This window comes from Scophthalmus maximus, chromosome 16 (genome assembly GCF_022379125.1).
Source record: "Scophthalmus maximus strain ysfricsl-2021 chromosome 16, ASM2237912v1, whole genome shotgun sequence".
Taxonomy (NCBI): Eukaryota; Metazoa; Chordata; class Actinopteri; order Pleuronectiformes; family Scophthalmidae; genus Scophthalmus; species Scophthalmus maximus.
Genome location: NC_061530.1, coordinates 1,915,239 through 1,929,953, shown reverse-complemented (window position 1 = coordinate 1,929,953; position 14,715 = coordinate 1,915,239). Strand labels below are relative to the sequence as shown.

The following is a 14,715-nucleotide window of genomic DNA, read 5'->3' as shown; positions in this document are numbered from 1 at the left end:
AGTCTCAAGAGCATTGAGGTGATACCAGGAGACCGGCCGTTACACGAGTAGAGCTGGACAAGGAAGTAGAAGGGCATCAACCCAGCAGCAGGGCCGGTGTCTGAGGAGGAACAGGAGGAGCACTGCCAGAGCCCGACAAAATGACCTCCAGCAGGCTACTGGTGTGCATGTTTCTGACCAAACTGTCAGACTCCATGAGGGTGGCATGAGGGCCCAACATCCTCTGGTGGGACCTGTGCTCACAGCCAAGCACCGTGCAGCTAGATTGGCATTTGCGAGAGAACACCAGAATTGGCAGGTCCTCCAGTGGTGCCCCATTCTCTTCACAGATAAGAGAAGGTTCACACTGTGGCAGGCATGAAGATCCATCCATCCATCGTATACCGCTTTATCCATTTAAGGGTCGCTGGAGCCAATCCCAGCTAACATTGGGCGAGAGGCGGGGTACACCCTGGACAGGTCGCCAGCCTATCACAGGGCCACATACAGAGACAAACAACCATTCACTCTCACATTCACACCTACAGTCAATTTTGAGTCTCCAATGAACCTAACCCCATTCTGCATGTCTTTGGACTGTGGGAGGAAGCCGGAGAACCCGGAGAGAACCCACGCATACACGGGGAGAACATGCAAACTCCACACAGAAAGGCCCTGGTTGGTTTGAACCAGGATTCTAACCCAGAACCTTCTTGCTGTGAGGCGAAAGTGCTAACCACTACACCACCGTGCAGCCAGTGTGAAGATATCCAAGAAAAATATTGAAATCATGTTTTAATAATAAAGCATGCTTGGTTGTATCAGTAGTCGACAACTGCCTTTACTTGTTAAACTGATTATGGTTTTGGGAGTCTGTATTTCCAGGTGTTATTGCAAAGAGCTGCCGGCCACTAGAGGGCATATTATATCTGAAAGCCCAGTGGATACAAAAGTTTGATGTGACAGTCACTTACAGAACAGTATATTTTAAATCGAATGATGAATGTTAAAAGAAAACAGGTATTCACATTAGTAGGGTATGGTTAGATTTGACAATGGATTCCAACACAAGGTAAATAATGGTTTCCTACATACAATATCTCTGCACTGCATAAATAATAATTTAATCTTGCAGCAGGGTTTAATCATCTGGGACACTTGTAAACACCATTTTCCCACGTCAAATTTATAACAGAACATATTAAATATGTTCATGATCTTAACGAAGTTGTCACCTCCAGTGGCAACTGCAAGAACAAACTGCTGCTGAACAGCTAAACAAAATGAAGTCATTATTTATTTGCAAATATATTGTTTGCATATATACAGATATACAGTACATGTACTCCTTTGTTCCAACATACTCTCATACACGGACACTCAAACACATTCATTATGAGTACCCTGGGCACCTTTCCATGATCTATAACACACCGTTGGATAAATACTCCACAAAACACACTTCTGGATTGTTTACTCAAAGACCCTGTTTGTAAAAGTCAATCATTTACTTTCAAGATAAAAAATTCTTCTATTATTGGGAACGATGTGAAAATTGAACAGCAGATGTACTGTGAAACAATCCTGACATGAAATTGTAGCTTTAGGTTTTAACCCACAGAGTGTACTTGCAGGTACAGGCGCCTTAGTAAACATCTGAGCTGCCGAGGAGTGGAATGCCTGCTTGTAAAATGCTGTGTTAAGTTCAGATCACTACAGAACCTCCCTCAGGCACCAGGCAGTAGCAGACGCAACTTTGTGTTTTGACTGAACATAGCTCAGGTGGGCTTTACTCACAATTCTCTCACTGTAATAGTACTGTAGCACGCTCCTGCAGTCACATTTACTGTACACAGACTGTATGGTCCCTTCCATACACTCAACACCACGGCCATTCCAATTCTGCCATTGATGGCCAAATAAAATAAGCAAAGAAATGTTTTTTTAAAAGATAGAAAGAAATTAACTCAATGTGGTTTCACTAACCTTTTCCAGACCTTTCTACCCTCTAAGGATGTGGTAGGAAACTCAGTGAAAGCTATAGCAAGCTTGTTTGTTAGCCCAGATATTGTGACTGAATTTCCCCCAGTGTCAGTACTGAGCTGATATTTTTTCATCAGATATTCTGGACAAAGTGCAATAAAGATAATTAATGCAGGTTAGGAGAGATTGGTCTTGTTCAGTTTTGAGGTGTGCAAATGTTTACGCACATCTACAATTGTGTTGTCATTTTCTCAAATTTGAAGTGTATTTGCTTGTATTGTCTTGTATTAGTTTTTAAGTATTTGCATTCACATCCATGACTTGGACTAATTTCCCTTCCCCCTTTTGTCCACCAGGGGTCTGTATTTCATTAGCTATTGCCTTATCAGGGTTTATCTGTTTATCCTTCATATAATTACTTTCCTTAATGGAGGGGTACAGTATAAACATAATGAAACGTATATAGGACAAAACCATTTCATTTTTCTGCATAAAGATACATTTGTCAAAATAAGGTGTAAACACCGTATATCTTTATAAACTTTGACATGGTAAAGGGTAAGGTATGGTAAGCTGCTTTTATATTCAATTAGACTAATCATAATTGTACCACAATCCACACTGGCCTCATATTTAGTTTCTTCCACATATACAAAGGAAAAAGTCCATACGACAGGGTGTTTATTCAACATGACAAGAAGAGATACCCAGTCAGAGCAGTGGTGCCTCTGCTTTCACGATAACACGCACTCACTGTGTAACATAGTGTGTGTGTGCGTGTGTGTCTGTGTCTGTGCGCGCGCGCACGCGCAGTCATGACAGAAACCTAATTTAGACTTGATGATGATGTCACGGCCAGGACGCCAAGCCCACGTGCGCGGGGCCGTGCGTTCCAGCCTCGGGAAGGGTCGACAGCAACCACGCTGCAAGGCACAGGCGCAGTCAGCCGCGCGCGCAGCAAGAACACCAATCCAAACGGCCTCGTCTAATTCTCACCCGACGACAGCGCGGGACGCCTCCCCGCTCGAAGTCGGCGCAGTTTCCACCCCCTCGAGGATGATTTGCGAGGAAGATGCGCCGGTCCAACGCTTCCGTTGACCTTCCCCGCCGCTCTGCGTCGACGCATCGTGACCCGCCGTCGCCACCGGAGCGCCTCGGCTCCTGCCGCTGCGCCGCCTAGCCGCCAGAAGTACAGGTGCTGTCACTGCCTTCCAGCCGCGGGTCTCCGGTTGTCCTTTCATTCCATCACGACCGAGGCAGATGCCCCTCGCTCGGTCACCCCGGCTTGTATTATGGTGGAGTTTCCATCTCTCAGTCCCTACTGGCCTCTCGTCCGCTTTCTGGTGCCTCTGGCTATCACCAACATCGCCATCGACCTCGGGGAACAGGTAACATTTCTGTTGTTTTCTCTGTAGGTCAGTGGTTTCCAAAGAAAACAGAAAGGAGCCTGGACACTGCAGCTCTGCTTCGCTAGCGGCTGCTAACCGCTTTACCGGGGTTCATTCCGTCTCCGCGAGGGGTTCATTCCGGGTGGGTAGACCGCCGCCGCCGCCGAGCGTCGGCTTGTCCGAGCGTCAGTGAACCGACACCGACACCGTTCCTGTGGACCGACACCGACACCGTTCCTGTGGACCGACACCGATCGTTCCCCCCCGGCTGGGACGGTTCACGGCGGCTGGCTCGTGTTGTGGCTACAGCTAGCTTAGCTGGCGGAGACGTTCCGTGGAGATCTCCATCAGGGTGAACATGTCTTCTTTAGAAAGGGGACAGGCGTGTGGAGCCCTCACTCTGAGGAACGGCCCTGTTTATTTGAAATACATCAACAACAAAAAACAAACATCTTGAACGTTATTTCGCAAAATGCATGAGCTAATGTGAATTTATATTCGAGTTATTTATATTCCAGGACCGACGTTGCCATTTGATTATCAGTAAATCTGAGACACTGTCTGTTTGGAGATGATGATGATGATGATGATGATGGCGGATCATGTGCTCAGATTAAGTGTGTGTGGGGGTGTGTGTTTAATTTCCTTAAATTCTCATGTGTTCCTGTCCGGACATTCCCTGCCCCGTCTCAGCCATACGACTGACGCGGTGTCTGTCCTTACATAGGTAGTGTGACAGTATAACATAAAACACAGTGGGGCTCGGAGATGTCAGGATTACGCTTATGTAATGGCTCTGTTAGCGGGTATAAATAGCACACTACCCTGCGAAGGAGAGGGGCAGCTGTTGTTCTGAAGGTAAGGCTGAATGGAAATCCTTTCCGAGTCAAGTGTTGTGGGTGTTTCCTTGCCAGATATTACGATGGCACTCACTGTTCTGCACCAACCAAAGGTCTGTTTTTATTGTCTGTGTAAAGCACATGCAGATATTCTTTTCTTTTCTCGTCTTTTTTTGAATGCATGATAACTAAAGGGCTGTGCTAGACCAGCAATTGGTATCTGGTCAGAGATGAAGTCAGGCTAAGTCATGCTCAGTCATGCTCATGTGGGCTGGTCATAAACTGAACTCTTCCCCTTTATGTGCTGTCTCATTCCACTGACACCTCCCCCCCCTCCGCACCCACCCTGCATTATATCTTCCAGGCCCTCAACAGGGGCATAGCCACAGTCAAAGAGGATGCTGTTGAAATGCTGGCCAGCTATGGTCTGGCCTACTCCCTGATGAAGTTCTTCACCGGACCCATGAGCGACTTCAAGAATGTGGGTTTGGTGTTTGTCAACAGCAGGAGGGACCGGAGGAAGGCAGTGTTCTGCATGGTGGTGGCCGGAACCATCGCATTTGTCCTGCATATCTTGATAGGTGGGTGTTTAAGGGTTGCTTGTGTGCACATGATGACACACTCTGCTTATACCAAATCCTGTAACCGCAGCGATTTTGGCATTTGTTGCAAACCTAAATATGCATTGTTGTAGCACCTCTCTGACAGCATTCTTTCTGGGGAATATCACAATCCCTGCTCTCTAAAACAATGAAAATGGCAACTGCTTACCTGTGGTTTCCTCTTTTTTTGTCTTTAGCTTACACAGATTTAGGATACTACATCATTAATAAGCTCCACCATGTGGATGACTCTGTGGGGAACAAGACAAGAAAGGCTTTCTTATACCTGGCTGCATTCCCTTTGCTGGATGCAATGGTGAGTGGATAGTATAGCAGCATTATGATGCATCAGGAGGCAGACATTTTATCACGCAAGAGATGGATTTAAACACAACTTATCTAGCAATAATCCTCTGTTCTTGCTGGTTATAAATGATAGTGTATGCCCTGCTTTAAAGTCTAGCTCACTTCCATCATATGGCTCATCATTCAGCTGTGGTTGAGAAAATAGTGCTTTGGATTTCTGTTTAAACTTTGTGTCTCTGTCCTTGTCTGAAGGCGTGGATTCATGCAGGGATTCTTCTCAAGCACAAGTACAGCGTCATAGTAGGCTCTGCCTCAATCTCTGATGTTGTGGCCCAGGTAACCTGATCAAGTCCTTGATTTTCATTAAAGGGGCAGTAAGCGATTTTAATCCAATACACTTTTTGTCAAATTCAGCGAAATATTTTCTCACGGCCCTCTCGCAAGCTGTCGGTTCTGTGCGCGCCGGAAAAAAACAACTGGGTTTTCGACTTAGCCCTGGCTCTGTAAATCAAAAACAACAAGAACAAAAAAGGTGTGACACAAGCCCTAACTGCACACAAGACTGTGTGCAGTTTGTAAACATCACTCCCCGACACCTTTAGAGACGTGCTAGTGACAGATGATACGACTCAGGCGTTGTGGCCTTTTGTTAGCGCTTCGGTCTCCCATACCCAAGGCTGTGGGTTTGAGCCTCGACCAGTGCAGTGAAAACATCAACAATAACAAAGATCGAAACAAGTTTTCTCCAAAATCGCTTACTGCCCCTTTAAATGGAAAAGACTACATTTGAAGATTGCTGTTTTTGTAAAATCCAGTTTGTAGTGTTTGAATTTTGGTGTTTATCAATTCTGTTTTTTCCCCACCTCCAGATTGTGTTCGTGGCCATTCTTCTCCACAGTAACCTGCAATGTGTGGAGCCTTTACTCATCCCAATCCTCTCCCTGTATATGGGTGCCTTGGTCCGTTTCAGCATCGTCGGTCTGGGTTACTACTGTAACATTCACGACAACATTCCAGACTCCAGTGGACTTGATGTAGGGGTAAGTTGAGGCAAAAATAGAAAATGAGACAGAACTATGTGAGGAGTTGTTGTTTGTTTTTTTACACAACACTTAACACCATGTAGGTTAGCCACAGGGAAAAAAGGAACAATGTTGCCAGCTAGATTTGAAATAACAATTAAGTGTCTTATTTTAAAAAAAGAGTTGCTCCCTGCAGGGTGATGCCACCATCAAAAAGATGCTGAGCTTCTGGTGGCCCCTCGCACTCATCCTGGCCACTCAGCGCATCAGTCGACCCATTGTCAACCTCTTTGTGTCTCGTGACCTCAAGGGGACCACTGATGCTACAGAGGTGAGAGTATCTGGGATTTAATTCACCAAACGTATCTGTTGTTTTTGAAAGCATTTTAACAGCGACTTTCATTTGTGATTGAGAAAAACTGATGTTTCTTAATGGTGCTACTAGTTGTATTATATGGTGTTGTCTGATATATGGGATCTTTAAGTGGGACTTTACAGCTGTATGAAGCAGGTGGAATAATTCCCCCCTCAAGTCATTGCCGATGAAATGCAAAATGGTAACACACTCTCTCTGGAGCTTTCTGGTTTACAGAGACCCTAATTTCGGAGACAATGCATAGCTGTTTACCAGAATGAACTGGAAATCATTGACAACACTGGCTGCCAGTGGTTTGGTTGATTCAACATGTTCATGAGAATCCCAGGGTATGATTACACTGGGTGAAAACATTGCTACATGGCGTAAAGACTGCCACTGCCTTTTGTTGTTGGTTGGGGCACAACAACAAGCTTCAAGCTGTTATCCAATCATAAACTTGTGAAAAACCACACACTCATGGAAAGTGAGAGAGACACGTGTGGCTTTCATGTAGGCTATTGTTAGACACCTGATTTATCTGTGTGTGGTATGTTCAGCATTAAAGTGGAGGCGTGCTGATGATTTATATCTGCTGTGTCTTTGTCATTCCAGGCCGTGGCCGTGCTCACTGCCACATATCCTGTGGGTCATATGCCCTACGGTTGGTTAACTGAGCTGAGAGCTGTGTACCCTGCCTTTGACAAGGTAAACCAGACTCCCTTACGTGTGTGTGTTGGTGTGGTAACAGTTTATTGTAGATGGGTTGTTTATGCCACTAAAATGTCTCTTTTACCAACAGAACAATCCCAGCAACAAGTTGAATGCTGGCAGTCCTGTCACCAAGTCACATATTAAAAAGTTTACATTCTGCTGTCTGGCACTATCACTCACGGTAAGATGAGAGTGAATCTTTATTTGTTTTGTTTTTTCAGTCATATGATTTTACTAGTTATGCTCTCGAGATATGGGATTAATTAGTTTAGACAGAAGGTGTGCTTAACTGTTTTTGTGATCTGCGTCTAAACGATCCTGAACTTGAAACAATTAGTCAATCAGAAAATGTATCTGCAGAAATTTAGCAAATTATCAAGCATCAGATGGCATTCCTGTCATTTGTCAGTCCCAGTGTTCATTTTCACAATAGGCAGCCCATCTCTTGCATTGTATTTGTTTACAATCTAAGGTCTCCTATTGCGACATGACCAATCCTACAGTAGGTGTCAGTTGTTCTTCCATGGCACCCTGCAAAACCTCATATGCTAAGCATGTAAATACATTTTCTTTCAAAAATGCTTGATTATACTGCATACATTTTTCTTTTGCAGGTTGTAGACATATTGTTTTAACTATTTGTGTTATGTTTCTGTCATGTTCACATTTTTTCAAAATCTGCTGTATAAAAAAACTGAAGATACGGTGTTTTGTTTAGGACCAAGACTGACCTAACGTGTGCAGTGTTATAGATACTGTAAAAACACATCGAACATAGTTATTTAATCAAAGGCAATGCTGTCAAAGGTTTACCACTGAATAATCGTTGTTTTCTTAGAAACAGGCAAAATTAAGACAAAAAAAGGCTTCATGTTCATGATATTTTGTTATGCTGGTTCAGCATTACACTATGTTCAAAGTGAAGGGGGGTTCACAGCTTCGTTGCAGGCGAACTGAATGTACTTTGCTGTCCTGTTGTGGTTTCAGGTTGCACAGGGAGGATACACATTGAGGTGGAATTTGTGAAGACGCAAAGGGGCTTTTGTCCCCCAAACACTCCCACCCATGTTTTAAGAGCTTAATAAAATAGGCATTCACGTGAAACATATCAGTTTCCACACTCTTAAAGCCCCTCGCAGGTGTGCTTTTCTTTTAAGTAATGAGTGGTGCAGAAACATTATTTATGCTGCTGTTGATGGCATTTGTTTTTCAACAAAACCTTTTAATAATTATGTCAGCAGATCTGCAAGAACACACTATGATCCAATTTTTCCTGATCATATCTGCCTTCTGCTCAATTTTCAATGATTCAAAGTGAATTGATGTGAAGTGACTGGGAGCCTTTGCCCCAGTTAGTTGTCCTAGCTCAAACAAGAAAAACAGGAAGTGTGTGGCCAAAGTTGGGCCCTTTTTGAGAAGCAGGAGGAGGAGGAGGAGGAGGAGGAGGAGGAGAATGGCAGACCAGATGTGGAAGCCCAGAGCTGTAAACATGTACAGGAGGGTGTGTTCAGCACAAAACAACAGGCAGATAGGTAAGGCCTGCAGCGCTGTTGAAAACACAGGCTGACTGCCTGGGCATGTTGCAGTTGGTTGAAGGAAGGACGACGGCACGAAAAACAGCAGAGGAGGAAGACAAAAATGCATTTGAGAAGGGAAATGAGTAATATTCTCTAACAAATATTCATCTTATGAAAACAGACCTTGAGGATGTTGAGGCAGACAGGGGATGCTTCACCTTGGTTAGGCAAACCACAGCTGAGTCAGGGAAAACAGCGGTTTCAGTTGAGCCATACAAATTATTTAATATGTCTCCATCTTGCAAATATGATAGATGGTAAAGTGCTACCAATGACATCATTAGTTACAAATAATCTAATCCTATATATTAGTTCAACATTAACAACAAACCAATAACAAAGGCTTTGTTGCAATTCATCATCATCTGCTAAATATCTTTATTCTTTAAGAAGAATTATATGATGAAATGTTTGAGAAACTTTGGGTATTTTTTGTTTTAGTTTACTCAAAGTATTATAGCAAAAAATAATTTTACTTTTGAATTTACAAATTTTGTAGCTGTTTTTGCCACAAGGTTGCAAGTGCAGAAAGATTTTTTTCTTTGAGAGAGAGATAAAGTACATGGAGCATATTAGTTAAGTAATTGATTCCGGATGAGACGGGTCTTCAATCAAGTTTTGAAGATGGAGAGCAGGAGGATTAAGAGGAGGAGATGAAGCTGACCAAATCAAGTTAGATAGTATGTCATCCAGCAAGAGACCATACAGGAGAAGAGTTTGGACTGAGATTTCCTGCCTCGCAGTGTACTTTTCAGATCAAAGTGAAAAAGAATGCTCATAAACCTGTAGGAAAGCAATCAGGTCAGTTGGTGCCTTTCTAGTGGCCACTCGGTATGCAAAAGATAGTGACCTGACTTTAATGCAAGCAGAGACAGCAAGCCAGAGGAGAGAGATGAAAAGCAGGGTGACAATGTTTTTGGCTGATTGAAAGCCAGATGTACTGACACATTTTAGACCATTTGTACATGTTAGCGTTCACGCTGGTAGCCCTGGCAGAAGGCTGTAACGCTAGTCTAGGCAAGAGACGACCAGCACTTGTTCAAGGCATTGAGCAGATACTCGGTCAGATTATACCTGATCTATCTTATGTTATACAGTGTAGTGCAGAGTGACTTGACACATGCCACAAACTCAGTGAATGTTAATTAGTCTTCAATCATGACTTTGTTTGAGAGGGGCGGGATATTATGTGTTGCTGATCATAAGGACCGGATGAGATCCAGTGGAAGAAGGACATCATCCTTTCTTTCGATAACAATACGACAGATAAGATGGGTATCATCAGCATAGCAATGGTGGGAACAACTAGGTGGTGTATATTGGAAAGGGAAGGGGACCAAGCCTAGATCCTTGTGGTACACCAGTGGAATGAATGCGACTCTCGGGCTCTCTTGCTTGCCATGCCATTTAAATCCTGGTTTGTGTCCTCTGAAGTCATTATCTGAAATGCCTTCTTATGTTGTGTGGGGCAGGAGGGTGTAGGGGTCCCAGCAGTTGCCAGTAGAAAATAGTGCACTCAGTCAAGAAAGGCACCTTTTTATGGATCCTGAGCACACCTGATGCTTGTTCAAAGTTTGGATCAATCTTAATACATTTGAAAAAACAAATTGATGTATTCATATTCAGATCAGACGGGTTTATTTGTTGTTTAACACTCATTTTCTGATCATACAGTAATGGCGTGGAGATGCTTTGGAAATTTTTCCAGTGCCCCAACAACTGCTTCTAGAAACAATAACATTGTGTGTTTGCTCGCCGGCTTGTTTTATGTGAGCTTCAAAGGCCTACATTCAATCCGAAACCCCTTGAGTTAATGAAGTAAGGAAATCTAATGAGGTGTGCTGGGCGACCCTATTGTGGTGCCATAAATGCAAACATTTATTTGCTCTTGCTTATTTTGTGCCCAGCTTTGTTTTGTAGTGTTTTGGACTCCACATTTATCAGAGAAGATCCTGGTTGATGTCATTGGGGTGGAATATGCTTTCGCTGAGCTGTGTGTGATCCCGCTCCGAATTTTCTCCTTCTTTCCCTTGCCAGGTAGGACACTCAATTGGATTTTAAATGTTTTCCTTCCTGCTCTGGGGTTAACCAAGGTGTAGCTCGGACCAGTGGGGTGATGTTTCCACTGTTTGTGTATGTTTGCAGTGACTGTTAGGGCTCATTTGACTGGATGGCTCATGACCCTGAAAAAAACCTTTGTGCTGGCCCCCAGCTCGGTTCTCCGCATCATTGTCCTCATCACCAGTTTAGTTGTGCTGCCTTATATGGGGTAAGTCAACACTTCAGTGAACAAGGTTAGGGTCACATAGGTCAGCAGTCAGCACAGTGACTCAGGCGCATTGTTATTTATTAGTGGTATTAGTATTAGTTGCGTGGTATTCTGGTATAATGTTTATATGTCACATTTTTATTCCTTGAAACATCTACTAGGAGGAAGATGAGAAAACTAGTTCACTTTCACAAACTTTGAAATATTTTCTTTAAAAGACAGCACTGCTTTTCAGGGTTCACGGGGCCACACTCGGGGTTGGATCTCTCCTGGCTGGTTTCATGGGGGAGTCGACAATGGTTGCCATAGCTGCATGCTATGTTTATCGACAACAGGTAAGAACACCTCCGATGAGGTAACTGCAAACATAAAAGTACACACCTTTTTTTGTGCTCTTTTTGCAAATCCCATCAGCAAACATTTTGAGGCCACTTGTGTCTCACTAACGATCATCCTGTCTTGTTTTAATAGCTGTAACTGAAAGTTACTCAACCATGAATAGATGCAAGAAAAAAAATCAGCTTGGTCAGCTTTATCTGTACAGCTAGTTAACTTTTTTGGTGTGAATACAGAAAATAACTATCTATTAAATTTGTATTGAAATGATTTTTTTTTAAAAAGATTGTATATCCTCACACATTACTACATATTGCAGTACTTTTTTCTACTGACTGTACGGTTAGTTTATGTGTTTCTGACTGTCTGGGAAAATTTATTTCAGAACCATGTTGTTTAGTCTTGTTCCTGGTAACACCCTGTATCCAGAATAATAATAAGTTATATAAGAAGTCCAGGATTTTGTCTTAAGTGTCTGTTTATCTTCTATTCTAAATTATATTCAGAGCTTTCAAAAGAGATCTTTCATTGTACCAGCGTATTCCAATTTTCTGTCTTAATTTTGCAAAACAGTGGTGTGGTTGGCATCACTAGTGAGCTTTGGAAGTGCTGGTTGACAAATCTTCGGACAGTGTCAGGCTTGGCGTTTCACCATTTCCAGTCATATGCATTGTATTCGGCCCATTACTACCAAATTGAAGGGATATTTAGTGCTACACTATGTGCTTCACAGTTTCTAAATTACCACTTAAAGGGGCAGTAAGCGACTCTAAAGCAATACACTTTTTGTAAAAATCTGCAAATATTTCCTCATGGTCTGCTAGCTGTCAGTTGTTTGTGTGCGGCGGGAAATAAAATGGGTTTTCAGCGCAGCTCTGTAAATGGAAAACAAAACCAATGGCTCGGTTCGCACCACACATAACTGCAAGTGCAGTTTGTAAACATCACGTGTCGACACGTTAAGAGACGTGCAGGTGGCGTAGTGCCTCCTTTAAATACATGAGTTGATTCTCAATCTGCAGATTGAAGTCACAGACCCCTCTTCTAAATATACCAATATATGTGTTCAATTTGTAATGGCCGGCTGTGGCTCAGGAGGTAGAGACGGTGGTCCACTAACCGGAAGGGTTGTCCCCACTTCTCCCAGTCCGCTTGCCGATGTGTCCTTGGGCAAGACACTTAACCTTAAATTGCTTCGACAGTGTAGGAATGTCTATGAATGTGAAAGACAAAGCGTGTGAAATAGCATTGCTGTATCAATGTGTGTGAATGTGACTTGTGCTATAAAGCACTCTGAGTGGTCAATAAAACTAGAAAAGCGCTACATAAATACAGTCCATTTACCATTTAATGACTAAGCAAAAATGACCAAAAGCATGACCTAACACACTCATTGTATCAGCCCCCTAAATATGCCTGATTTTTTTATCCATCATGATCCATGTAATATTATTTGGGAAATGGGTGAAAATGTCAAATAATGCATTATTTATCTCGCCAAAATAAAAATATAAAAATATTGGATTCGCCAAAATTTAATGGGTTCTTTCTTAGCAATTTATCCATTCTTCCACCAAGTATTGAGAAAATCCAGGATATGTTTTCGTTATCTGGTTTGACTTAACCTAACATTGACCATCCTGGATAACCTGTACTACGAAGCTGGATATCAACTGTCTCAGTCAACCCTGGGTTTTCCTGTCCGGTTACGAGCCAATCATGTAGAAGAGGTTGTTGTTCCGAGCTGCAATGATAGAAAAATAAACTAAAATCAATCTGTCAGGAATTGAATAATTTCTATTGAATTTAAATTGAGCTTTAATATTTATGAGTCTATGTATTTATTTAGTTTGGTAAACTTTACCTCTGTTTATTAGAAACTCTGATTTAAAACAGAGTGGACACATGAAAAGTCTGGAACAGCAACATGTTTTATCTCATACATAAATGTCTGCTGCGCCTTATCATTTGTCATGTCACTCTAAACTCCTTTGTCCCTGACGGGATCCTGTAGAATGATGACTCTGGTCTCCAGTGATCTGATTGTAGTAGTAGGGCTGTTGACAGGTTTTGATCTCTTATCTCGAACTAAACCAGCTCTTCAGCAGATTAGCCGTTGTGCATACATAGGCAAATACATTTTTGAGCTCACTTTTAGAGTCACTTTTACATGTCGCTGAAACCGAATTTGCCTGCAGGTATCAGAGTGACCTGCAGGTACTTTGAAGGGGAGAATGTGGTTTTCATTTCTTTATCTGCTTTCTTCACAGAAAAACAACGAGATGTCCAATGAGCTGGTGGTGGAGGGTGAGGACTCTGCCCCGATGAGTGAGGTGTGCTCCAGGACTCAGATGGACGCCATTGAGGAGCTTCAGGAGGAGGAGGAGGAGGAGGAACAAGAGTGAACTCTGGGAGGTAAAGCCAACCTCCACGTGGACCTTTGCTGAAGAGGAGGCTGCTGAGTGTGACAGTGCTGGAGAGCAGAGAGGACCCGAGTATGATTTGTTTTAAGAGGTTTGAATTGAACTTTCACTTGGAGTGATGAGGTCTTCACGTTGACCTACACACCATTAAAACGCACACTGTAAAGAAAGCCATGCACTTCCAAGTGTTCATCCATTAGAGTAAATACCTTTGTCTTCCGACCTTTCCAACAGTTCTCATAGTTTTGCATCATTGACATTAGCGGGTGTTTCGACCACTTTTCATGTGTTTACTGGTAAACAAGGGAAATCGACAAAGGAGAACTTTTCCTCCTCACCAGCGAGAATGAAATGTCTGTTGAGTGGTAGTGGAGTTGCCAAAATACAGAGTTCATTTTATGTTGTTTTATCAAGACTAAATGGCAAGGCCTTGCTTGAATTCAAATATAGACATGTTGTGGGACTTGTTGGGTTGTGCAATCGTATTTTACATACAATGGTGTACAGATTATTGTTGTTTTATATAGGTAATGCAATGTGTATATTTAATTGCCTAGAGGGGTCAGGAATCCCTCATATCAGTGCTTGTTCCAGAATACAGTTGATTGTTAAATTTCCATTCAGTCTGGGAGTTGCATATACTATTGTTTTGCCAAGCATTTTCCTGGTAGTATTCTGACTGTCCCATGTACTGTATATACTGTACAGGCATTCTTATTTGGCATATAAATTGCTTTATTATTAACTCTTTTGCTTTGCTGGCATTGGCTTAAATTTTCTGTTGTATTTATTTTCCTTATGAACTTATCAAAAGTAAAGGACAAACTGACAACTGGGTACATATCCTTATGTTTGCCAAAATGTCAACAGGAACATTACGTTCGGAGTGAGTTATACCTCAGAGACTCTTTATTTTCTGATG

The 14,715-nt window shown here is 42.6% G+C and overlaps 1 protein-coding gene across 2 annotated transcripts; it reads left to right on the top strand.

Moving 5' to 3' along the window:
• Nucleotides 1–2,771: 2,771 nt before the first annotated feature.
• On the top strand, nt 2,772–14,538 carry ankha (ANKH inorganic pyrophosphate transport regulator a). 2 transcript variants are annotated; one of them, XM_035611769.2, is made up of 12 exons: nt 2,772–3,350; nt 4,554–4,770; nt 4,989–5,107; nt 5,350–5,433; nt 5,967–6,137; nt 6,316–6,450; nt 7,090–7,182; nt 7,277–7,369; nt 10,673–10,802; nt 10,911–11,034; nt 11,270–11,369; nt 13,641–14,538. In XM_035611769.2, exons 1-12 carry the CDS (start codon nt 3,255–3,257, stop codon nt 13,773–13,775), a joined length of 1,497 nt encoding a protein of 498 aa, XP_035467662.1. In that variant the 5' UTR covers nt 2,772–3,254; the 3' UTR covers nt 13,776–14,538. The 2 variants fall into 2 exon arrangements, with proteins under 2 accessions (XP_035467662.1, XP_035467663.1); XM_035611770.2 differs by lacking the exon at nt 2,772–3,350 and adding an exon at nt 3,361–3,702.
• The last annotated feature ends 177 nt before the right edge of the window (nt 14,539–14,715 follow it).

Bases quoted from the DNA above. Each gene is read 5' to 3' on its own strand.
- ankha (XM_035611769.2), top strand. From the start codon at position 3,255: ATGGTGGAGTTTCCATCTCTCAGTCCCTACTGGCCTCTCGTCCGCTTT. The intron at 6,138-6,315 runs GTAAGTTGAGGC...TGCTCCCTGCAG, and splicing joins CCAGTGGACTTGATGTAGGG to GGTGATGCCACCATCAAAAA. The intron at 7,183-7,276 runs GTAAACCAGACT...TTTTACCAACAG, and splicing joins TGTACCCTGCCTTTGACAAG to AACAATCCCAGCAACAAGTT.